The sequence below is a fragment of the Poromitra crassiceps genome (genome assembly GCF_964638095.1).
Source record: "Poromitra crassiceps genome assembly, chromosome: 23".
NCBI classification, from domain to species: Eukaryota; Metazoa; Chordata; class Actinopteri; order Beryciformes; family Melamphaidae; genus Poromitra; species Poromitra crassiceps.
The window spans coordinates 14,271,619-14,296,393 of record NC_139639.1 but is presented as its reverse complement, the minus strand read 5'-3'; the positions used below and the strand labels follow the sequence as shown (position 1 = coordinate 14,296,393).

The 24,775-nt window shown below is 46.6% G+C and overlaps 1 protein-coding gene across 1 annotated transcript in view; it reads left to right on the top strand.

The window, feature by feature from the left end:
* Window positions 1-3,059: 3,059 nt before the first annotated feature.
* pkn2a (protein kinase N2a) overlaps window positions 3,060-24,775 on the top strand; it is a 38,975-nt gene continuing 17,259 nt past the window's right edge. The window contains exons 1-4 of the mRNA XM_083659296.1: window positions 3,060-3,293; window positions 10,715-10,879; window positions 11,034-11,169; window positions 20,954-21,108. Of these exons, the coding sequence (XP_083515422.1) occupies window positions 3,273-3,293; window positions 10,715-10,879; window positions 11,034-11,169; window positions 20,954-21,108 (477 nt within the window). The 5' untranslated portion in view covers window positions 3,060-3,272. The remainder of the gene's footprint in view (window positions 3,294-10,714; window positions 10,880-11,033; window positions 11,170-20,953; window positions 21,109-24,775) is intronic.

Below are 24,775 nucleotides of genomic sequence, written 5' to 3'. Positions count from 1 at the left end.
TGTCACAACTTTTTCATCTTTTGATTGCCAAAAATATACATAAACTCAAGAAAACTGCAATGTATGCATGTGTTTTGTTTTGTGTAGGTTAGCTTTTTAAATCAGTACAAATGTGTATGCATCATTAGCTACAGCAGGGCGCGGAGTGGTGAGGAGAGATAAAGTTGGTACTGTGGAAATTAAAGATGGATTATTTCAAGGCTTGCATCCTGCAGAGGGAGATAAAGAGCTGCCAGGTTTTGTCCTGCCACTGACTGTGTGTGTGTGTGTGTGTGTGTGTGTGTGTGTGTGTGTGTGTGTGTGTGTGCGTGTGTGCTGTCCTTTCCGTTAAGATGAAAAACGTTTCGTTCAGATACTTTATGGAAGAACAGCCATTGTCCAGTGTTTTCTTAGTATTTGCTGTAGTGGTGGCTGGGGGGGGGGGGGGGTGGTAAATGTAATTCTTAGTACTTATTCACATACCTTCTCATTAGAAACATAGTAACTCAGTTTTTCTTATATTTCTGGGCACAAATGACCTCAATTTAATATATCTTTATTTTACATTTTCTCTAGTGGTGGTGACTATATTCTGGCTGCTGAGTAAATGTAAGTGGAACCAGTCCTCCAGGTTGAGAAGTGAGAGTCCCCACTGGCGGCCAGAGAGAGTTTATAAGACGAGACGTGCTGCTGCACTGAGTGCTACTCATCCGTATACTCCGATAATCCCCAGCCAGTCGTCAGTAATTGAACTCATCCCCATCATTATTCTCAGATCACACTCCAGTTACAGCTTCCTGCTTTTGCCCCTCTGACCCAGATAAACTCGGAGGGCTTCCCCCAGACTCATCAGCTTCAGGCCTGTTGGAGAACATTTTATAGTTTTAGCACTGTGTTAACCCCTAGCAGGCCTTTTATGAGGCCATCAAGGGAAACGTCACAGGTAGCGGCTGTATCCTCTCCACAAATCTCAGTTACCTCTTTCAGCGTCTCTGTGCCATTTTAATACTTTTAATCACTATACATTTTGATGAATGTTTTATACAGTGACTCAAGGTAAAAAAAAAAATAAATAATTAAGTTAAAAAAAAAAAGTTAGCCAAATGTGGAGTCTGGGGACCACCAGGGGGCCTTGACCATTACATTTACCAGAAGTGAACATTAGAGAGATTACATTAGTCATGGAATTCTGGACAAAATAATATCTGACAATATACAAATATTCTCTGTGGCTCCAGGTCCGGGGCTCTAAATGAGAGGTCTTTCCTTGACAGGGAAAAGGTTGAGAATCACTGATCTATTATAATCCCACAGAATGTTTTACTCCGTTTTCTTCATCTATGCATCAGGATTAAGTTTAGCCACAAAACTTCATAAAGAACTGAAAATCATGCATTGGGGTTTCTGTAACATTGAAAACCCCACTGAGATGGAATCCTACCAGGTTAATAAAACGTTATACAGTGTCTGCCCCAGCAGTAAACATTATTACGGGACATTACACACCCTCTGCTTACAGTGCTTTTTCATCTTAAATCAGATCATGAAAACACAGCCACTGCAGCTGAAGAAAAGGCCTGAGAAAAGCAGATAAATTAGGTTATATTGAAACAGCGCCATAATAGTCTCCAATCCTTCCTTCCCCATACAATATAGGGTTGTGGTGGATATATTGATCCACATTTGAAGGGCAGACCCCCCCTATAGCATCCTGTCCTGTCTGAAGCACCTGCCTGCAGTGGGCTCTTGAGAACGTTGCCGTGGAAACAGAGGCAGCAGACCTTCCCAGGGACTTAAAGGAACAGTTCACCCAAAAATGAAAATTCTGTCATCATCTGCTCACCCTTGTACGAGTTGAAACACGTGAAGTTTGTCCATATAACACACAGGGAGGCTGCCAGCACAACTCCATAACAGCCTTCTCCAAAACAACTGCATGGGGACCAGTTCTTCAGAGTTCCAAAAATAATTGAGTGCAAATCTTAACAGCTGATTGATTTGTAACAAATAATGTATATGTCTTTCTATTTACAGTGATTCTTTGGCTGTTTTTGTTTAGGAACTCTAAAGAACAGGTCCCCACTGACTAATGCAGGTCCTATTTAACAAAAAATAAACTTCAGTTGTTTTGGAGCAGGCTCCTACGAAGTTGTGCTCACAAACTCCCTGTGTTAGAATAACACATTTCACCTGTTACGTTTCATTTGGCTTTGGCATATGACAGAATTTTCATTTTTAGGTGAGCTATTCCTTTAGGAGTGGGCAATTTATAATTCCACCCAACAAGACTGCCACCATCTTTATTATATGGGCATTCAATGCTCAGTTTAAGTATAAGAAACCATGTGTTGTCAACAGTAGGCTACACCAATAAATATTGAAGATGTTGCTCCATAAGCACAGTGGGTGCTCAGTCCCAGAGATGAGATGATGACTGGCTGCATGTCATGATTATGTAAGGCAAACAGTAAATCCTCTCACCCAGGTGTGACATGTCATGCATAGGCCCCAATGGAAAAGTGGGAAGCATGTGTCCGGCGTCTATACATAGATGTCCAATGAAATAACCTACTGTCACTGCCCACAGTGGGTCGCACTGCCATAATTCTTGTCCCTAGAAAAGTCCCTTCAAGGGCATACTGTAATAATAATAATAATAATAATAATAATAATAATAATAATAATGGCCTGCAGCCCCTCTCTCTGGTCGTTGTAGATTTTGGCACAAAGTTTGGGCACCCCATGACCCAAAATATATATAGCCTATATATTTTTTTAATCTTTGTGTTTATTTTTGTTTTGTGATCATTTTATATTATTATTATTATTATTATTATTATTATTATTATTATTATTATTATTATTATTAGGCCAGCCTATGAAGTTTTGGATCACGTGTGTGTGAGCAGAACAGAGCAGAGCCTGGCTGGGCTGGCTGGCTGGGTTGGTTGAGGGAGTGCAGAGCAACATAGCTCCTCTGGGCGGCCGGACGCTTCCACTCTAACTACCGCCTCTCTCTCTCTCTCTCTCTCTGGGACAGATTTATGCTTCGGCTTTTTATTTTTATTTATGAGGTCCACTCCGCCCCCCGGACGCTTCGGGACGGTGTAAAGAGCGCACAACAAGTGTAAAGAAGACATGGGAAGCCCCGTGTTGCCGAGATGACCGATGGTTTGGTCAAATAAAACACTCTTTTTGTCGCCAGAGAGGGAAAGTTGAAACAAGGCTTGTTTTTGGAGTTCCACCTCCCCTCCTCTCTCTCCGTAGGATTTGATTCAAAGTCGAAAACCAAGATGGCCGCCGATTCCGTGCAGGTAGGAAAAGTTGACAACTGTTGCGAAAAGTGCGCAAACTTGTTTCAGAAGGTCAAATATAAGTTGGTAAACTACTTTATGTGATAGAAGCTAGGTCGCTAAGAGTAGTTAGTGCTGTATTTTATGAAGGAGCTGTGCCGGGGATCCCAAAGGGCTGTCTGGGAATTATCCATGGATTGAGGCCTGGGAAACAATTACCTAAAAATATCCTAAAATATCCCACTTTCTACACTGTGCTCTTGTGCCGATTTAGTTGTGTGAAGTAATGTAACGCCAGATTCGGTTTATAAGGGGTTGGTGTAACATAAATCAAGTCAAATAGTGGTTATTCAACATTTCAGGTCATCACGTTAACGTTACTTTTTGGAAAGAAACGACAATCTACTCAGCGTAGCATGCTATTTTCCAATTTTAATATGGTACTCATTTTGTAACGTTAAAAGCTGTGAAGAAATTGTCCATGTTTTGTAAACAATGTACTTGAAGCAAGTGCTCTGACTCTCTGCCTGTTGTTTTTCCCCCCGGATGATTTGAAAGAATATCACCAAGTTAATGTCATGGAAGTTATTAAAATGACCCTCTAACAATTACATTTTGATTAGAAAAAAAGGAGCTGGTAAAGAAAGACAGAGCAAAGCAACCCCATCTCCATTATTCACCATGAACAGGCATGACTCACAGCGTAATGTGGTTTCACTTGAGTGACGTCACTTCTAAAATAAATCTTTCTGACACAAAATATTGTCCCAGTGTGGTACTGGTACAGCAGCGCTGCCAGGACCTGGACTATTCTGATGACAAATACAGTCGAGCCAGTCCTTTTCGGGTTCCTCCCAAACCTCCCCTCCCTCCCTCCCTGAAAGTTGTTTTCATGGCTATGAGAATATCACTCTGTCCCTTATTTACATTTGTAGGGAGCGATGAGAAAGTAGTGGCTATATCACATGATCATAGAGCTATATATACACCAGCAGTAAAGAGGATGACTTGAAGTTTCTTTATGTCTCACACATGCTGCAGCCTGAAACTGATCACTGAGTCAACAGGTAAGAATATCTGCTGTCATGTCAGTCATGTTGTTGCTGAACTAGACTGTGTGCATCTATAAAAATGCCTTTTCATGCTCCGTGTTGCGTATCCCTAGCATGAAATATTTTGCTTTAGAAGGCCAGTCGGCTCCGCTGATTTTCAACCAGCTTTGTATCATTACAAAATCAGTACTAGTATATCTGAAAACTGTGAACAGTTTTGCAGGGATTCATTTAGTTTTGACAGTTATTGAGAGTTGATTTGAGTAAAGTAGTGGACCAGTGATTTTTACATGAATGACTTGCTCTAAACATGAGCCGCTCTGCGAGCCACGCGGGCATAGTACTAGGTTGGGTGAGTGTCAGAGTTGTTCAGCCCCATATCTCATATCATGACTCTGTATATCAACATAGATTTTTACATGTCAAGTGCCAAGCCAGGGAGGGATTTTCCATCATGTTCGTACACTGTCAACACCTTGAGTGAATAGTGATACCGCCTTGGAAAAAGTGTGGCACAAGCAAAAACATCATTAACAAAATGGCACATCTGGCAGCGGTGCACTCGCTATTAAAAAGCGCTGTAATTCTGTCTAGCTAACCTTAAACTCCGCGCCGCCACCGCAGTGGTTGATGTGGAACACAGCCAGCCAGTCGTCCTCAGCAAAGCAACAGGTGCTGCAGCCAGCAGCACTCAGTTTATCACTACTTCTCCTTCATGACATTGTAGAGTTACTTTTCTGGACACAGCCTAACTGCCAATTAATAAGATACAAAACAAGTACTATTGCTAACAAGTTGCTGAGACATTACTCAGATTTCGACTTGCCTCGAGACTTGATTATGCCTTCAGAGTGAAGCCTCTCCCCATTTGTATGCTCTTTAGTTTATTGGCCTGTGTGTTGCTATTTCTGGTGGAACACCAAGCATTGACCAACACCATGCAGCCAGCTGTGGGGTGAGAAGAACGGGTGTCAGGTTGTAGCAGGCTGAGATAGGCCTCGTGCAGAAATGGCAAGGGCTTTGCTTTTAAGCATGGGCCTGGGGATAGTGGCCTGAACTTTTCCATTGTCCTATTGTCTGAATGGAGCTCTTGTTGTTGGACTTGGAGCTTTCAGGCTTAAAGAGCAAGTTAACCTGCTTATACTTGAGGTTCAGAGCTAATATTTACTTTTATTTCCCAGTTCCTTTCATCATGTGTTGGGTGCTAAAAGGGCTCTATGACCATTTCAACATGTCTCTAGGTAACACAGTTGTCTTACCTTTTTGTAACAATACATTTATTAATGTCAACATGTACTGGATTGTGATCAGTTGTCCTAGTCATGTGATTTTAGGAACAGCCCCTATTCTATATATACTGTATCTAATCAATCAATCGGCTTTATGTTTTCTTTACAGCCTATATAAAGCAACTTGCAGCGGAGAGATTGCAGCAATAATGGTCCTTGTATTTTGTGTGTGGACATTTGACCTCGGGGTACAAAGCAACTAGTAGAGCAACTCTAACTTTAGCAGCTTCCCTCCATCCATCATAATGTCGGCATTGTCGTGTGTGAGTGAATACAGTTGCTTACAATTCCTGCCTCACCCGTCTTTGAACCAATTAGTCGGGAGTTCCCGGCCGGTATGACGTCATTCCCCTGAGCAGGCAACACGTTTAAAAGTACAGCAAGAAATGATCAGACCTGCAGTTTACTGTGCAACCTTAGCACAGAAGGAAAAGAGCACCTCAAAGGAACACTCTGCCAATTTTCAACCAGTTTTATGTCATTAGAAAATCAGTCGTATTATCAGAGAACTGTAAACAGTTTGGAAGTCGTTCATTTATTGACAGTTATTGAGAGTTGATTTGAGTGAAGTTGTGGACCAGGGATGTGCTTCATGCACATAAACTGAACTCAAATCAACTCTCAAATAACTGTCAAACTAAATGAACGACAAAACTGTTTACAGTTTTCTTATTCGTAAGGTCACTCTGGAGTTACTTCCGGTGTTGTTGCTACGCAACGCTGGGGGTACGAGGCTCGCTCTCTTATGGGTTACGCCCACTCACGCCAAACTCGATACAAAAACCTGTCTGTTTTACTGTTGTCTTGCTTGTCACTAAGTGCGCCCGACTGCTATAGACCAAATCACCGTGACGTCACCATGTAAACAACATTTACTTCCGGGTACCACTTCGGGAAGGCACCACGTTTAAATTTGCGTGTTGTCAAATAAATGCTGTCAAACCCTCTCGTTGTTTTCGGCCGACTACTTTCAATTTAAATGTTCAAACGGTTGGTAAACATGCTTGTCCGACGTATCTAGCCTTTCTTCTGTGTTTGTTTTATGTAGTGTTAGCTAGCTAATAACGTTTGTTTACAACTGTCAAACTCGCTGTTTTTTTGCAGACTCGTTAACGTTACGTTACAGACAGAGGCTACTGACGCCGCTCGGATACAGCTCGGAACCCGGATGTTGTAGCTGTAGTAAGCCTGTGCCGCCGAATCCAGAGTTCTCTTTGCTTATGTTTGCCCTTTGCAGAGGGAATTTAGAATAATCCAAATCTTGACCCGCTCTTTATGGTCACTGGACACCCAACAACACAACACGAACGAACCATTTTTGTCTTCTTTGTCTGTTTTTGTCTTCAACACGTCAGTTTGTGCGGAGGTAACCGGAACCAGGGGTAACCGGAAGTAAATGTAAACATCCCCGCTGATTTGGTCTATAACATGACTGACAGTCCTGACAAATCAGTGGGGTATTTTGTAATATTCGGGCTAAAAACCGAAGCTCAGACCACGTCGTACGCGTCTTTGTTTATTTACAAAATTCACATCCGTGCTCATTGTTTTGAATGGCGGGTTACCCCCAGTTCCGGGTCCCGTGCTGCCCCCCCCCCCCCCCCCCCCCCTGCTCGCGTGACATCAGAGTGACCTTTACGAATATACTGCTGAAGTTGTAATGATATCAAGCTGGTTGAAACAAACGTGCTTCGGAGCACCCATTGTAATTTCGGCTCTTCGTTTGATCCCAAATTAAAACACAGACCTTGTAGGCCGATATGCTGATTTATTTCCACCTTATCTGATGGGCCCTTTTTGTGGATTTCCTCACATTGTTGCTCAGTCAAATCGGCCCTTTTCGTTCGTCCTCCGTGCTGTCCTCAGCCCAGCCTGCGCTGCTCAAACACAGCGAACAGTGCAAACACCTTTTGTAGGGCAGCGAGCAGGGAGAGAGAGCTACCTTTTTTTTTCTCCCCCCCTCTTCCACTTCCAGGAGTTGTGACCTCCATTTTACCTATGAGTCATCAAGGAGCCTCTGGACCAGGATGTGTGCAACTATAGTTTCCTCTGAGGAGAGCAGCACCTATAAGAGAGAGCTAGGCTAGGGTACGACTGTGCAGTCGAGGCCTACAGAAATCTCTTACCACTCTAGCCTCCCCCCCCCCATATAAATCTATTAGTCAGGTGCACCGTTTGTGTGAAACTCAACACTATATAAAGTCATGTTCTTTGCTTTAGACGTGTGATTGTGTATTTGGCTTGGTTGATGCACAGTACTCTACCGGCTTGTTTCTGCAGTGACGTCCTGTCAGGCTCCAGTGTATTCAGGAGGTTTTGTTTTCACCGCCAGACAAACGCTCCCTCTATTCGTCACCGTGCGCTGCGCTGGCTCAGACTTGGAAACGAGAGTTTATTACCGGCAGTCTTTACTATGTTTTGAACTTCATTAACTGTCTGTTGCTGCTTTATAGGTTTACAGAGCTCCTCCTCCCTCCACCTCACAAGTCGTCGCCCCCCGGTGGTGGTGGCGGGGGGGGGGGAGGAGGCCGCTGGACGTCTGGCGTTATGTTTTTAGCCGGGGTTAATTTTAGACAGCGTCCTCTCTCTCCCTGGAGCCAGATTAGATCCCATTCTGGGCTGCTGTGACCTCACAGAGCGAGATGCTAAGAGGGATTTGGCCGTCGCTGCTCAGACGGTTTATCTTCCCTGCTGATGTCATCAGTGGTCTGTTGTGAGGAAGGAAGCATAAACAGGAGAGAGAGAGCGCGAGAAAGTCACACGCTGACACAGGCTTTGAGCGACTGACTGACTGACTTGACTGAGCCTGAGCGTTACGGCGGTGGAGCTGTAGGTGGCTGACCATCGTGGCGAAGGATAGCGTTGTTGCCGCTATGAAACAAAAGGCCGTCACGTCTTGTGTTGGTGTAATGACTATCTAGCCGCTCAGTGGAACATGCGTGGACTGGCTTTTTCGACCGATCGAGAGATGGAGTTGGTAAGAAGACATTTGGTTCAATATCGTAAAGTAAAATGTAGAAATTTTGTCTTTTTGGATTGATCCATCTTTTTGTTGACCTGTCAGATTCAGAGCATCAGCTCACTAGTGTAAAGTAAATGCCATGAAGCCTAAATGTGGCTAATACCTGAAAGTGTGTGTTGTTGAGTTGGCTGGCTGTTTCTTCTCTGGCGCAGATCCAGCAGCAGTTGTAGTGTGGTGATGATGTGCTGTTGCTTCACACCTCATTGTGCCCCTGTTCTGTGAATGGAGTGAATTCACTAAAGTCCTCAACACGAACACGCAGAAGCTTGTTACACTTCCACACAGGCTTTCAGAGGCCAACGAGTTCTAGTTCACATCCACGCTCTTATCTAGAGCCACATACAAAGCTGGCCTTGAGTGGGTGGATTGTGCACCGTTCATATCTCCAAAACATCAAAGGTCACACACACAGCTTAGGTGGGAATAATCAGCAAATATGTTATTAATATGCATAACAAATTGAGGACAGACCGTATATATTTCTTGATGTGATCATTCAGCCTATATAAGCAATGATCAGGCTGGGAAAAGTAATCTAGCTTTACTTTCTCATTGCTGCCTACTAATGTAAACAAGAGATTGTGTGATAGTAGTCATCATGTTACACAATCAAAACAAGGTCATTTCACCCGACTAACATTTCAAAATAAGAGGATATTTTCAAAGCATCGTGCTCCTTTGATTGATAAACTCTATGAACGTGTAATAATGCAGTCATTCTTTGTAGTCCTCACTGTCAGCTGCTGGCTCCTCACTGTCAGCTGCTGGCTCCTCACTGTCAGCTGCTGGCTCCTCACTGCCAGCTGCTGGCTCCTCACTGTCAGCTGCTGGCTCCTCACTGCCAGCTGCTGGCTCCTCACTGCCAGCTACTGGCTCCTCACTGTCAGCTGCTGGCTCCTCACTGCCAGCTGCTGGCTCCTCACTGCCAGCTGCTGGCTCCCTCACTGTCAGCTGCTGGCTCCTCACTGTCAGCTGCTGGCTCCTCACTGCCAGCTGCTGGCTCCTCGGGGCCAGAGTCACTCTTGACTGTACTGTCTGGCGGGACGTCACCGCTGCTGCAGTGACCTTTAAAAGCCGAAGCCATTCAGGAAGTCACTTCCTACCTAATCCCTCCTTAGTGAAGGTAACAGTTAAGGATGCAAGTCATGGCTGTCTGATGACAACAACAGTGAAAACAACACGGACACAGAGGCTCAAGTTCAAAACAAACCACTATATACGCTGTTGACTTCAGAGTAATATTGGTCTATATACGATCCATTTAACCCGGTGAAGATTTCAGCTTGTGTAACGGATATTAGATCCCTGAACTTAATAACGTTTGGTCTGATATTTCAATTTGTTTCAGTCATCAGAACATCTCACTCATCTTAATTCTGAACCATGCCCATTCAGAAATTAGCTGCAGTGCTACTACATTGGCCATGAGAAAGACTCAACTCTCGGATTCATTATTGATGAGGCCTACTAGATCGGTTGCTCTCAAAGTGGGGTCCGAGGACCCCCAGGGGTGCTGAGGGGGGTTCCCTATCCCTAGCAAAAAGGGGATGGTTTATTTTCACAATAACTCCATCCATGAGTGACAGAATGTATGACTATTTTGCTGATGGGTTTCATACACTTTCTGTAATAAAACGTCTAAATGCAAAAATCGTAGCAGATGGGGGACCCTGGGACAAAATCTTATCAAGTGGGGGTCCATGGTTTAATTTGTGTCAGTATAAGGGTCCTTGACATGAAAAAGAACCACTGATGATCAGTATAGTAGATCATCAAATTGCCAGTGTCATAATGCGAAACCCAGTGGCCCCTTAGGTCCTACCCAAGTGACAGTTGGCAGCTCTTGCATATCTTTAAGTTGTTGCTGCATTGCCAGCTCATGACAAAATGGAAATATATGTATTTTTTGTGAGACAATAACTTCAGCTGATGTTGCCCTGTGTATTTTGCGTGCGTGCGCAGGTTGCTTTTTGTTTCAGTCATTGACCTCCTCCCTACGTCCTCTCCTCCTCTTCATCTTTCTTATCCTCCATCTCTTTTCCCTCCTCCTCCTCCTCTTCCTCCTCTGCTCTCCTTCAGGGGGATGCCAGGGGCCAGCTGGTGTCGGAGCGGCTCGGTCTGGGACACAACCTGGACCTGTCCGACACCATGGTCCAGCAGAAGCTGGACGAGATCAAGGAGCAGATCCGCCGCGAGATCCGCAAGGAGCTGAAGATCAAAGAAGGGGCAGAGAACCTGCGCAAGGTAAGATCACTGAGTTTATTTTTTCTTACAGGTCACCTATAGGAAATCTGTGCACCGTTTGTATCTCATTGCATGAATTGCCAAACTTTCTCATGTAAAAGACCTGTGTCGGACAAATACAGTAGTCAAATGATTTGTTCTATTCTGTTCTCAGGTGACCACAGACAAGAAGAGCCTGGCTTATGTAGACAACATGTTGAAAAAGTCCAACAAGAAGGTTGAGGAGCTGCACCAGGAGCTGCAGGAGCTCAACGCCCACATTGTGGTCAAAGACCCAGAGGAGCTGCTAGGTAACTTTATTAGATGCGGGTTCGTATGAGGGGTTTTCAAAATCTGAGACTGTGGGCCTCCCATCAGAAAACCCCTGGTGTATTGCATACAATAGATTGCGGTCGGTGCGCTCCCAGTTTGGAGAAGCAGACAACAGCCGCGCCACAAGAGCAGGGAAGTGGACTACTCTGAATGGTGCCAGCAGCTCAATGCTTTTGAGCCACCTAAAAGATGGCGCACCTAAACAAATCAATATCAGAAATATTTCAACATAAGTTGACAGTTTCCTTTACAATCGATTTAAGATTGTTGTAGAGTATTATATCCCCAAACAATTCAACATGAAATGCAACAACATTTTCAGCGCTTGACCTTACCATGAAAAGAGACCTCTGCATTGGCTCTATATCTTCTCACCTGTAGCACTTCCGCATGCTGCGCACGGTATTACTCCACAGATCGCTGTCTTAGAGGGATGTGCCATTGCGGCAGGCGTAGGAATACGGGAAGTGCTACGGTTGAGGAGATGTAGTGCCAAAGGAAAGTTCTGTTTTTGCGGCAAGGTAAAGCGCTGAAAATGTTGCCAATATAGCAACAGTCAAACGGGTATTATTGGTTTAGATGAGGGTTCTTTCAGGTCGCTAAAATATGTTTTGCTGCTGGCACCGTCCACAGCATCTTGGCTGCTCTGCTCCTGGGTCACAGATCTTTCTGCTTCTCCAAACTGCACGCGCCTAGACCGACCAGGCTCTACTTCAGGTAACACACTGACAATTAGGGTTGTCAAAAGTGTCCATAGTATCGATAAAAGTCAATACTAAAAATTTGTATCGGATACAATACTCATTTGCAACAGGTATCGATAGTATCTATAAGTATCAATACTAAAAATTTGAAGCAGATACAATACTCATTTTTTGCAACTTTATCAATATCAGCAGTGCTTTATCTGAATGAAAAATCAAACATACCACTGATTTCTCCCTCCCTGTCATTGGTGGGTATCTTTTGCTTCAACAAGTTCAAAGTGTTCTGATAGGCTGATGACTAGAGCAGGGGTAATCTGCTGTGTTATGATAGGCTGATGACTAGAGCAGGGGTAATCTGCTGTGTTATTATGATAGGCTGATGACTAGAGCAGGGGTAATCTGCTGTGTTCTGATAGGCTGATGACTAGAGCAGGGGTAATCTGCTGTGTTATTATGATAGGCTGATGACTAGAGCAGGGGTAATCTGCTGTGTTCTGATAGGCTGATGACTAGAGCAGGTGTAATCTGCTGTGTTAGGTCAAAGTTTGTAATGACTTTTATCAGGTCTAGATTACGGAGAAGCGTGCGTCTGTCCGTCCGTCTGTCTTTGTTTATTTTGTATGCCTCTTGATGTGTTGTCATCCCGCCGCGTGGTATCGAAAATGGTATCATGTATCGATGTTTTCCTGGGTATCGGTATCGAAGTAAAAATTCTAGTATCGTGACATCCCTACTGACAATAGGGACAATCGATAAGTAGCTCATACATCCCCGTCAAATAATAATAATAATTGATTGGATTTAATAAAATAATCCCAACTCTCCCTCTAAGAAACAACAACAGCTTGGTAGCCCCGGGGGAATTGAAGAGCTACTAAAACAATTAATCCGGACATGTATAAGCAAGTGAAGTATGCTCTTGCTATACTAACTATGCTGTACTTCTTGCAACAGCAAATAAGCCATGTGTGATGATGAACGTGCAAAACATATCGCAAGTGCAAAACATTGCATGATAACTTATTTTTGGTGATGTCGCCGAGCTTTGTCAGAGCCATAGCAATACCTAATGAGAACACACACACACACACACACACACACACACACACACACACACACACACACACACACACACACAGACACACACACACAGAGCATATTCAATCTTTGGAGGTGACTCATTCTCCAGAGGCTGACATTGTTGCATTCCACATTCCGCCAACAGTCGGAACGAGCCCGACGATTGTTCCCCTCCGAGGCTGTGTTGAAAGCCCTGCTCCTGTGCATTTTGTCCACAACAATGGAATTTGTAGAGCGTTACCACAACAGGGGGCGCCGTCGCGCACTTCAGTATGGTGGCTGTTACAGTAGTCGCCTTATCATGGGATAGTTGTTGGCGAGTGTGACCCGCCGGGAGCCAAGTCAGGAAGAGAGCGATGTTTCTCTGGCTGCTGCCACCACATCCCCCTATTCAGTTGACAGTAGGAAGTGGATGGAGGGAGTGGGGGGGACGTGTGTGTGTGTGTGTGTGTGTGTGTGTATGTAGGGGAGGGGGTTGTTTGTCTTGGTAAACGGTTGAGTTAAGTGGGAACAAATTTAGCCTGACTCAGTGACCCCCTTATCTGATGAGCGAGGGATTTTTGTTCGGTGACGCAGCGGCAGCGGAATGTCGCCGGCCGTCGCGAGATGATGGAGAGAGAGAGAGAGAGAGAGAGAGAGGGGACCGACTGCAGTTCAGCTCCAAAGTCATGACACAAGTTCTTGAAATACATTCAAGCTCAAGGAAGGAGTTCCTCTACCTCCACGCTCCGGACAGCCAGGAGGTGCTCTTCCAGGAAAGCCACAGTGTATAGCAGGGCTCTGCTTATTCTCTGCCTTCTCAGCTCGGACCAGAAATGGACCGACTTGTCTGGGAGGAGGAGTGCTGCTGCCGTAGGGTAGAGTCATCTACCAGGTCCCCCTGTTCCATTATGATCTCATTCATAAAGAGTTAACAGTTTAACACTCTTTATGAATGAGATCATATTGGGTCAGTTTAACTTCAACTGACCCGAGATCAGCAGTTTTCCTCTCCCTGAATACCAAGTCCAATCCATTTCCTCACAGTCATCATCATCATGTCTGTCACATGTCCAGGGAAAAGTGCCTGGACCAGTGTGCGGGCCAGCTTCTCCAGTCATGATGTCATTGTTTGGAGAGTATTGTTAGCGTGTTTCTCGTTGACTGCTCATTGGATCAGATTATTGGGCTAGTCAGAGGGAGGGTTCCCCTTGTCAGCTGTCCAGCAGTGACATCATCCTGCCAGCTATGCAGTAGCTCAGTAACACGTCCTGTGGCCCCGCATGGGCTGCTGGACTGTGATGATGAGAAGGCAGAGAGGCAGTGAGAGTTAAGTTAGTGAGCTCCTTGAATTCTTGGCTTGCTGTGACCTTCACCAAACCCCCCCTCCTGTAGAGAGGGAACCCCCCCCCCCCCGGGGGCTGACTGACTATACATATACGCTTCTACTAGGCCTGCACGATATGAGGAAAATATGCGATGTGCGATGACATTGTTCAATATAGCGATGATGATAGGACTTGCGATAATTAAACAAATATTAAAGTATGCATATTAGCTATACAGTTCCTATGTCTTTCTGCTTTAATAATGCTAACATAGACCCCAAACATAGCCTATGCCCACTGAATAAAGAAATGAAATACACACTGACTCTAGCTGAAACTACACACAGCGTGTTTGGGCTTTGGCGGAGGGGCGGAGCGCACTGTTGCAAGGGAAAGGTGTACGCTGGATTTACAACACAAGACAAAATGATCAGATGCTGAGTGGGAATGCATGATGCATGTAAATAAAACCACTTTTGTTATTCATTGCGTTTCAGGCAGTCTTTGCGATGTGTTTATTGCGCATGTTCATATTGCGATGACGATGAAAATACGATTAATTGTGCAGCCCTAGCTTCTACATGTGTATGTAAGCAATGCATACACTTGTCATCATCACATACACATATTACACACGGCACTGAGTTGTGTAAGAGTAGACAGAGGGATACGCAGGTATGCTAGCACAAACACAACAGCAAAAAAGATCATTTTGACTTGTCATTCAAACCTGATGTGAGCTCCTTTGAGCACGTTGAGAGTCCAGCCTCAGAATGTGCAGGCTGTGAATGGAACATGCAACTGTTGCTACTGGCATGTGCTGACACTGATATCCCTGAGATGGCAACGACGGCGCTATTCTTTTTTCTCCCACGGGGCAGATAAGGGCATCACGTCAGGTAACGAGTAAGTGAGGCGATGCTCTTTGTCAGATGGCCTCTAGAGGGCGAAACACGCGCCGCCCATGGGCCTGTACAGGATGTGTGCTTTTTTTTTTATGAACCTGTAATCTTCATCAGTACTGCTTATTTGAATCTTGGTAAATGGTTGGCTCATTACCTTGCCTGACTTAATTTTAGTTTTCTGAACTCTCAAAGGCATTTTTGCCCCAAACCCTGCTTCACAGGCAATCTACCAGTATGTGGTTTGGAGCAGAAGCTAAAAGCGGTGCGTAAGTGCGCACCCTGATGGCACGCTCTTCCTGTCTAGCCCCGCCGCACTGACTCTAGCCGGCTGACTCTGTTTACGTTCTAAAACCTGTGACAGTTCACACAACTGTAACACGACATGTATATATTTATACATCAAACTTGTGAGCTACTTCTGTTCTCACTCAGAATAAATCAAATATATAAGCGATGTATTGTTTTTGAGATATTAACGTTTGTTTGGTACAACTCATACTAATAACTGCCGCGGGGTTCCGCATTTCTGGGTGGCAAGTGACATCATGCTGATTCGTCCTATAGGGAGGGTAGCCCTATAGGACCTGTGTGACGCACATGCACCTGTGTGCATGTGCGTGTGAAACCTCACCTGTGTGCGTGTGCGTGTGAAACCTCACCTGTGTGCGTGTGAAACCTCACCTGTGTGCGTGTGAAACCTCACCTGTGTGCATGTGCGTGTGAAACCTCACCTGTGTGCGTGTGCGTGTGAAACCTCACCTGTGTGCGTGTGAAACCTCACCTGTGTGCGTGTGAAACCTCACCTGTGTGCATGTGCGTGTGAAACCTCACCTGTGTGCGTGTGCGTGTGAAACCTCACCTGTGTGCGTGTGCGTGTGAAACCTCACCTGTGTGCGTGTGCGTGTGAAACCTCACCTGTGTGCGTGTGCGTGTGAAACCTCACCTGTGTGCGTGTGCGTGTGAAACCTCACCTGTGTGCGTGTGCGTGTGAAACCTCACCTGTGTGCACGTGCGTGTGAAACCTCACCTGTGTGCACGTGCGTGTGAAACCTCACCTGTGTGCATGTGCGTGTGAAACCTCACCTGTGTGCATGTGCGTGTGAAACCTCACCTGTGTGCACGTGCGTGTGAAACCTCACCTGTGTGCACGTGTGTGTGAAACCTCACCTGTGTGCATGTGCGTGTGAAACCTCACCTGTGTGCATGTGCGTGTGAAACCTCACCTGTGTGCATGTGCGCGTGTGTGAAACCTCACCTGTGTGCGTGTGCGTGTGAAACCTCACCTGTGTGCGTGTGCGTGTGAAACCTCACCTCTGCATGTGCGTGTGAAACCTCACCTGTGTGCGTGTGCGTGTGAAACCTCACCTGTGTGCATGTGCGTGTGAAACCTCACCTGTGTGCATGTGCGTGTGAAACCTCACCTGTGTGCGTGTGCGTGTGAAACCTCACCTGTGTGCATGTGCGTGTGAAACCTCACCTGTGTGCATGTGCGCGTGTGTGAAACCTCACCTGTGTGCATGTGCGTGTGAAACCTCACGTGTATGCATGTGCGCGTGTGTGAAACCTCACCTGTGTGCATGTGCGTGTGAAACCTCACCTGTGTGCATGTGCGCGTGTGTGAAACCTCACCTGTGTGCATGTGCGTGTGAAACCTCACGTGTATGCATGTGCGCGTGTGTGAAACCTCACCTGTGTGCATGTGCGTGTGAAACCTCACCTGTGTGCACGTGCGTGTGAAACCTCACCTGTGTGCATGTGCGTGTGAAACCTCACCTGTGTGCACGTGCGTGTGAAACCTCACCTGTGTGCATGTGCGTGTGAAACCTCACCTGTGTGCATGTGCGTGTGAAACCTCACCTGTGTGCACGTGCGTGTGAAACCTCACCTGTGTGCACGTGCGTGTGAAACCTCACCTGTGTGCACGTGCGTGTGAAACCTCACCTGTGTGCATGTGCGTGTGAAACCTCACCTGTGTGCACGTGCGTGTGAAACCTCACCTGTGTGCACGTGCGTGTGAAACCTCACCTGTGTGCATGTGCGTGTGAAACCTCACCTGTGTGCACGTGCGTGTGAAACCTCACCTGTGTGCATGTGCGTGTGAAACCTCACCTGTGTGCATGTGCGTGTGAAACCTCACCTGTGTGCACGTGCGTGTGAAACCTCACCTGTGTGCACGTGCGTGTGAAACCTCACCTGTGTGCATGTGCGTGTGAAACCTCACCTGTGTGCGTGTGAAACCTCACCTGTGTGCGTGTGCGTGTGTGTGAAACCTCACCTGTGTGCGTGTGCGTGTGAAACCTCACCTGTGTGCGTGTGCGTGTGAAACTTCACCTCTGTGCATGTGCGTGTGAAACCTCACCTGTGTGCATGTGCGTGTGAAACCTCACCTGTGTGCATGTGCGCGTGTGTGAAACCTCACCTGTGTGCGTGTGCGTGTGAAACCTCACCTGTGTGCGTGTGCGTGTGAAACTTCACCTCTGTGCATGTGCGTGTGAAACCTCACCTGTGTGCATGTGCGTGTGAAACCTCACCTCTGTGCATGTGCGTGTGAAACCTCACCTGTGTGCGTGTGCGTGTGAAACCTCACCTGTCTGCGTGTGCGTGTGAAACCTCACCTCTGTGCATGTGCGTGTGAAACCTCACCTGTGTGCGTGTGCGTGTGAAACCTCACCTGTGTGCATGTGCGTGTGAAACCTCACCTGTGTGCATGTGCGTGTGAAACCTCACCTGTGTGCATGTGCGTGTGAAACCTCACCTGTGTGCGTGTGCGTGTGAAACCTCACCTGTGTGCATGTGCGTGTGAAACCTCACCTCTGTGCATGTGCATGTGAAACCTCACCTGTGTGCATGTGCGTGTGAAACCTCACCTGTGTGCGTGTGCGTGTGAAACCTCACCTGTGTGCATGTGCGTGTGAAACCTCACCTGTGTGCATGTGCGTGTGAAACCTCACCTGTGTGCATGTGCGTGTGAAACCTCACCTGTGTGCGTGTGAAACCTCACCTGTGTGCATGTGCGTGTGAAACCTCACCTGTGTGCATGTGCGCGTGTGTGAAACCTCACCTGTGTGCATGTGCGTGTGAAACCTCACCTGTGTGCATGTGCGCGTGTGTGAAACCTCACCTGTGTGCATGTGCGTGTGAAACCTCACCTGTGTGCGTGTGACACCTCACCTGTGTGCATGTGCGTGTGAAACCTCACCTGTGTGCATGTGCGTGTGAAACCTCACCTGTGTGCATGCGCGTGTGAAAAAGTTTTGCTCCATGCTGCTGCGATGGGCCTGGGGGAGGGGCTTCTGTGCGCTGTTCGAGTCCAGGCATGAAAAAAACTAAACGGTGAGCTCATCCCTCAGAACTGTCATCCAGCTGAGGTGATAGAAGACACTTGTTTTTCGTTCGGAATTGAAGTGTGTGTGTGTGTGTGTGTGTGTGTGTGTGTGTGTGTGTGTGTGTGTGTAAGACCCTGGCAGGTCTTATTTTGGACAAAGTCTATTCGGAAAAAAAGTCAGAAACTTTGAGGTTGTCAGTGATATTTCATCATCATGTGTGTGTGCCATATTTGCATGCACAATAATGTCACTGGAAAGTGTCTGCAAGTTCACACTTGTTTTTTGTTGTTTTTTTTCATCCTCCCAGAATAGAGAAAGCCTCAGGGTTTCCCTCTGTTCTGTTACAGTTGGAACCGACTTCCCACGTCGCTCCAGGGTGTTTCGCCATTTACAGGAAAAATTGCCTTCAATCGTGATTTTCTTTGCGTTACAACTTGTTTATTTATCAAACTCTTTGTTTCTTAAAGTGTTATACAACCTGGACCATGTCAAGTTCTCTACCCATCTGTGCTCTCAGCTGCAGCTTTGACACACTGTATAGGTTTCTTTGGTTTGCATCTGCATGAGAGAGCACACGATTGTGGATAAAGAAGTTATTTCTACTCTCCCGTTTAAAATAATTGAAATCCTCCCTCTGCCACCATCCATTCATCTGTCGACTGAAGTCCAAGTTTTATCCAGACATGCTATTCACCTTACTGTATGTGGCCCCGCCCACTTGACCCATTGTATCACGACCTGTTCAAAACGCCGGCTGTTTTACCTGCTCAACCTGTACTAGTCTGACTCACCTGGTCAAACCTAGTTTGACCCACACTATAAGTCAGCCTAGGTTTATGAGTCACAGGAAGTGTAAATACAATCAGAACTTCTGATTGTATTTACACTTCCTGTTAAGGTGCGTTCACACCGACCTATTAAAGTTTTTTGCTGGCGTCGAGTTTACATACAAAGTCAATGCAAACGAGCGATTGAGCGTATATTTGCCTGGGAGAAAAATCGCTGGGCGTCCGAGCGGCAGAGACAGAGCGATAGAGAGAAAATTCGCTCGTCGCTCGAGATGAAATATCCCAACTCGAGCGAAAATACGCTGGCATCAGTCGCTCGCCGCTCAACGCTGATTGGCTGCCGTGTGAGAGCGAGTCAAGGATCACACTGGCTTGGAACAAACCGCTGGTTTATTGTGTGGCAACAAACCACATTGACAGCTGACATGAAGTGAAGTCTGTCCTACCGGTATGGAGCTCGCATTAGGAGCACGCTGATAGGCTTTAGCTTGTAAACAATGACGGTGGCTCGTAGTGGACAAATATCATGACATTGCGTAACGTTATATCCCCCACATGTCCGTCATTTCGTGTGCCTGTTGATGAGCGATTTAAACAGAGCGACAGAGCGATTCCAAAGGGTTGAATCAAGCGACAGAGAGAAAAATAAATATCTTGGTGTGAACACAGCTTAAGTCTCTCAAGCCAGACTGTCTCTTCTGCATAAGGTGAATAGATATCTAATGTCACTGACTGTATATGAGGCCATTTACACCTGGCACTAACATGCATTTTCTGTCATCAGATTGCAATCAGTGCTTGAGCACATTAGCCTGATTTCATTTACACCTGGCTGGCATTAGCATGCATTTTGGGTGTACTCTCAATCCGCATGCAGTTGCTGTATCCAGATTGAGAGGACACATTGCATTTACACTTGTGTTCAATGTGTACACAATGCGTCCCTGACCACCTCCAGAGGTGGTTTAACTTTGGACGATCAGATTGCAATCCGTCTTCAATGTGTCTTGGGGACGTTTACACCTGTCCTTTCAAGTGGTCAAGCACAATCTGATTGCAATCTGATGACAGAAAACGCATGTTAATGCCAGGTGTAAATGGCCTCTATGATTCCTCTTGTGTCAGTGCAGAGCAGTCGGGAGAGGGAGAGGGAGAGGGAGGGCTTCAGTTGAAATGGAGTCTTGTGCTAACAAACCTTGTCAAAATATAAACAGCAGACCTTTCTGGATACATTATCCAACTACTACTAAGTTGCTACCTGACATGCGTTTTTGTAAGCAAAGTTATCCTTCATTTTGCTGAGCAACAGCACTGTTTAGCTCAATGAAAAACATCTGGTAGCCAAAAATAGCACATGTTGAGTTATTTACAATCCGTATTTGACCCAAACTCCTGCACCGCAGACAGAAGCGTATATCTGAGGTTATTTTTGAAAGGAATGCGTTTCTTTATTAGCGGAAAAGAAATCAAATCAGATGGGGGAAAAAGCGAGTTGCTTTTACAGTATTTGCTGTATGTTATCCTGTTAACATAACTAACATGACACAGATGGATGCCTAATACAAGTGGTGACAGAGCAGCTACTCCAAACAAAGTAGTTGGTCCAGTAGGCGGCGGCGCTAACCTGTCTGTTTCTCTTCTTTGCCCAGAATGCCCTTTGACCCCAGACACCCCCAACAGCGAGGCCAGGATGTACAACAGCAGCAGCCGCCTGGCCGCCCTCCAGAGGCAGAACGACATCGAGCTCAAGGTCAAACAGGGCGCCGAGAACATGATCCAGATGTACTCCAACGGCTCCTCCAAGGTAGGATCCAGCAAGGTGTGTGTGTGTGTGTGTGTGTGTGTGTGTGTGTGTGTGTGTGTGTGTGTGTGTGTGTGTGTGTAACGGGACAAGCCCCGTCTTTTATTGTCACACGAACACCACAACACATGCATGCGGCCACAACACACTCATGCTGACGGTGGCCGGTGAAAAGTGTCCTCTGCATATAACCCATCCAGGCATGTCCTTTCCTCCGGGGGGCAGGCCAGGAGCAGTGGTCGCTTTCTCGTACAGCGCCCGGGGACGAACTTCGGCTGTTGTCGTCACTGGTCGGATGACGATCTGATCTTCTGCATGTTTTTAGTGGGGGGGTTATATACGGAGGAACCCCCTGGGGGAGCACGGGGAGAACATGCAAACTCCACACAGAGAGAAAGGCCCTTACGACAAGATACCCCACCTGGGCAGTAGGCACTGAAGATATGGGGGGAACACAACCACAGCGCCCACAGTGTCCCAGGCGAGAATCGAACTCAGGACCTTCTGACTGTGAGGTGACTGTGTGTGTGTGTGTGTGTGTGTGTGTGTGTGTGTGTGTGTGTGTGTGTGTATCTCAATGTCCAAGTCATAGCCACTACAAAAAAACTCAGTAGCTTTTAATCTCAGAAGCCCCACTTCATGTCATACTGCAGAAGTGTGTAATAAATCGCTCCCTTCAGTTCTACTATTTAGCCGTCCACGAGGAGGAGTAAAAGTTCACCAATAACAGTCTTATTAATGTCAAGCCACCATCATCTGGCGTCGTCTGTTGGGTTCACCTCTGACATTCTGACAGCAGTAAATGACACACATGAGAGAACAGGATCCAGATAGACTGTAACTGCTGCTCAAAGGCGAACTTACCCCAACATGACTTTTAGCGTGCTTCCCCCACACAGCACTCTACTCTCTGTGTGACGTGCTTCCCCCACACAGCACTCTACTCTCTGTGTGGTGCTTCCCCCACACAGCACTCTACTCTGTGTGTGGTGCTTCCCCCACACAGCACTCTACTCTGTGTGTGGTGCTTCCCCCACACAGCACTCTACTCTGTGTGTGGTGCTTCCCCCACACAGCACTCTACTCTCTGTGTGACGTGCTTCCCCCACACAGCACTCTACTCTCTGTGTGACGTGCTTCCCCCACACAGCACTCTACTCTCTGTGTGACGTGCTTCCCCCACACAACACTCTACTCTCTGTGTGACGTGCTTCCCCCACACAGCACTCTACTCTCTGTGTGGTGCTTCCCCCACACAGCACTCTACTCTGTGTGTGGTGCTTCCCCCACACAGCACTCTACTCTGTGTGTGGTGCTTCCCCCACACAGCACTCTACTCTGTGTGTGGTGCTTCCCCCACACAGCACTCTACTCTCTGTGTGTGCTTCCCCCACACAGCACTCTACTCTCTGTGTGACGTGCTTCCCCCACACAGCACTCTACTCTCTGTGTGACGTGCTTCCCCCACACAGCACTCTACTCTCTGTGTGGTGCTTCCCCCACACAGCACTCTACTCTCTGTGTGCTTCCCCCACACAGCACTCTACTCTCTGTGTGCTTCCCCCACACAGCACTCTACTCTCTGTGTGCTTCCCCCACACAGCACTCTACTCTCTGTGTGGTGCTTCCCCCACACAGCACTCTACTCTCTGTGTGCTTCCCCCACACAGCACTCTACTCTCTGTGTGCTTCCCCCACACAGCACTCTACTCTCTGTGTGCTTCCCCCACACAGCACTCTACTCTCTGTGTGGTGCTTCCCACACACAGCACTCTACTCTCTGTGTGCTTCCCCCACACAGCACTCTACTCTCTGTGTGCTTCCCCCACACAGCACTCTACTCTCTGTGTGCTTCCCACACACAGCACTCTACTCTCTGTGTGGTGCTTCCCACACACAGCACTCTACTCTCTGTGTGACGTGCTTCCCCCACACAGCACTCTACTCTCTGTGTGACGTGCTTCCCCCACACAGCACTCTACTCTCTGTGTGGTGCTTCCCCCACACAGCACTCTACTCTCTGTGTGGTGCTTCCCCCACACAGCACTCTACTCTCTGTGTGGTGCTTCCCCCACACAGCACTCTACTCTCTGTGTGTGGTGCTTCCCCCACACAGCACTCTACTCTCTGTGTGTGGTGCTTCCCCCACACAGCACTCTACTCTCTGTGTGTGGTGCTTCCCCCACACAGCACTCTACTCTCTGTGTGCTTCCCCCACACAGCACTCTACTCTCTGTGTGGTTACACAGCACTCTACTCTCTGTGTGGTTGCGATTGCTTATTGGAAATCTTTCCGTCTTCACTTGTACTTGATTATTTTAGTCTTGGGGATGAGTTAAAGAATGAATCTTCAAATTTAATCTAAACCTCCCCTCTTGTTCTCTATTTCTCTCCTGCATTTTTCAAAGCAAATGACATGGCATGCTAATCTCATTAGCTAAATTACCCTTTTCTAAACGACCGTGGAGAACAAATTAAAAACGGTGGAACAACAACAACAACAACAAACTCCAGCCAGTCCCTCCTCCCTGGCTGCACACAGTGATTCACAGTTTACAACCGTGAGACATGAGCACATCGTAAAGCAGACTAGAGGAGAGAGCTGTATCTTGTACCACAGGTTAGAGGAGAGAGCTGTATCTTGCACCACAGGTTGGAAGCGGCTTCTAGATTGTAATCATTATGTAACACGGTATTAGGTTACAGAATATTCTTTTTTGAATGGTACCATGACTATTATCCGACGGGTACACATGGGAGGCAGAGCAAACAGGCTCGTTGACAGACTGAAAACCCCGCCCCCACAGGATGACCAGACATTAGTGGGTTTGCTTTTAGGACGCGGGAGTGGGCGGGGCTTTGTGCCGCCGACGCACGCTCTTGTCATCTGCGTTGTTGTCTGTTCACAAAGCTCCCCCCTGGTCCTCGTGGCTACTCTCATCCTCACAAGTAGTCATTTAGTCTGGAGGTGTGTGTTACAGCGCTGATAATAACAGCTGAGCGGTGTGCGTTACAGTGGTGATAGTAACAGCTGAGAGGTGTGCGTTACATCGCTGATGACAACAGCTGAGAGCCACTGGTTCTCATCTCGGGGTCTTGCGTCAGTCGCCGGTAACTGAAGCCAGTCTGTAGTAGAGTTTGTAGTACAGAGAGGACTATCAGGAGCCTGAACTCTGCTTTTACAGTCATACAGTTACAATGTCATATATACAATATTACAATACATATACAATGTTGCCCATACGTTTCTATGGATATGTCTTATTAAAGCCAAGTGAAATTGAGTAGTGTGGATTGGATTAATCAAAATCAGGGTTCCTGCAGGCCTTGGAAATAGGAAATATAGACTGATGTTATATAGACAGCATGTGGATAGATGGCATTGAAAGTAGGAGATAGTAGTAGATCTAGTAGTATTAGCAAATATAGCACCCAGATTGATCAGTAGTCCCGGCTCTCTGGACCTCTCTTCATCCTAGGATCGTCACTTCACATCCCGGGGAATACCCTGTGATCCATATTTGCTAAGGCTAGGATGCTGCATACCATGTCCCACAAGGTCCTGGGGTGAAATCCTTCTTGTCTCTCTTTACTATAAAACAAAACAAAAAACTCTAATGAAGGCAAAAATGTGTAAATATCAAATTTAGGACTCGAATATGTCTATAAT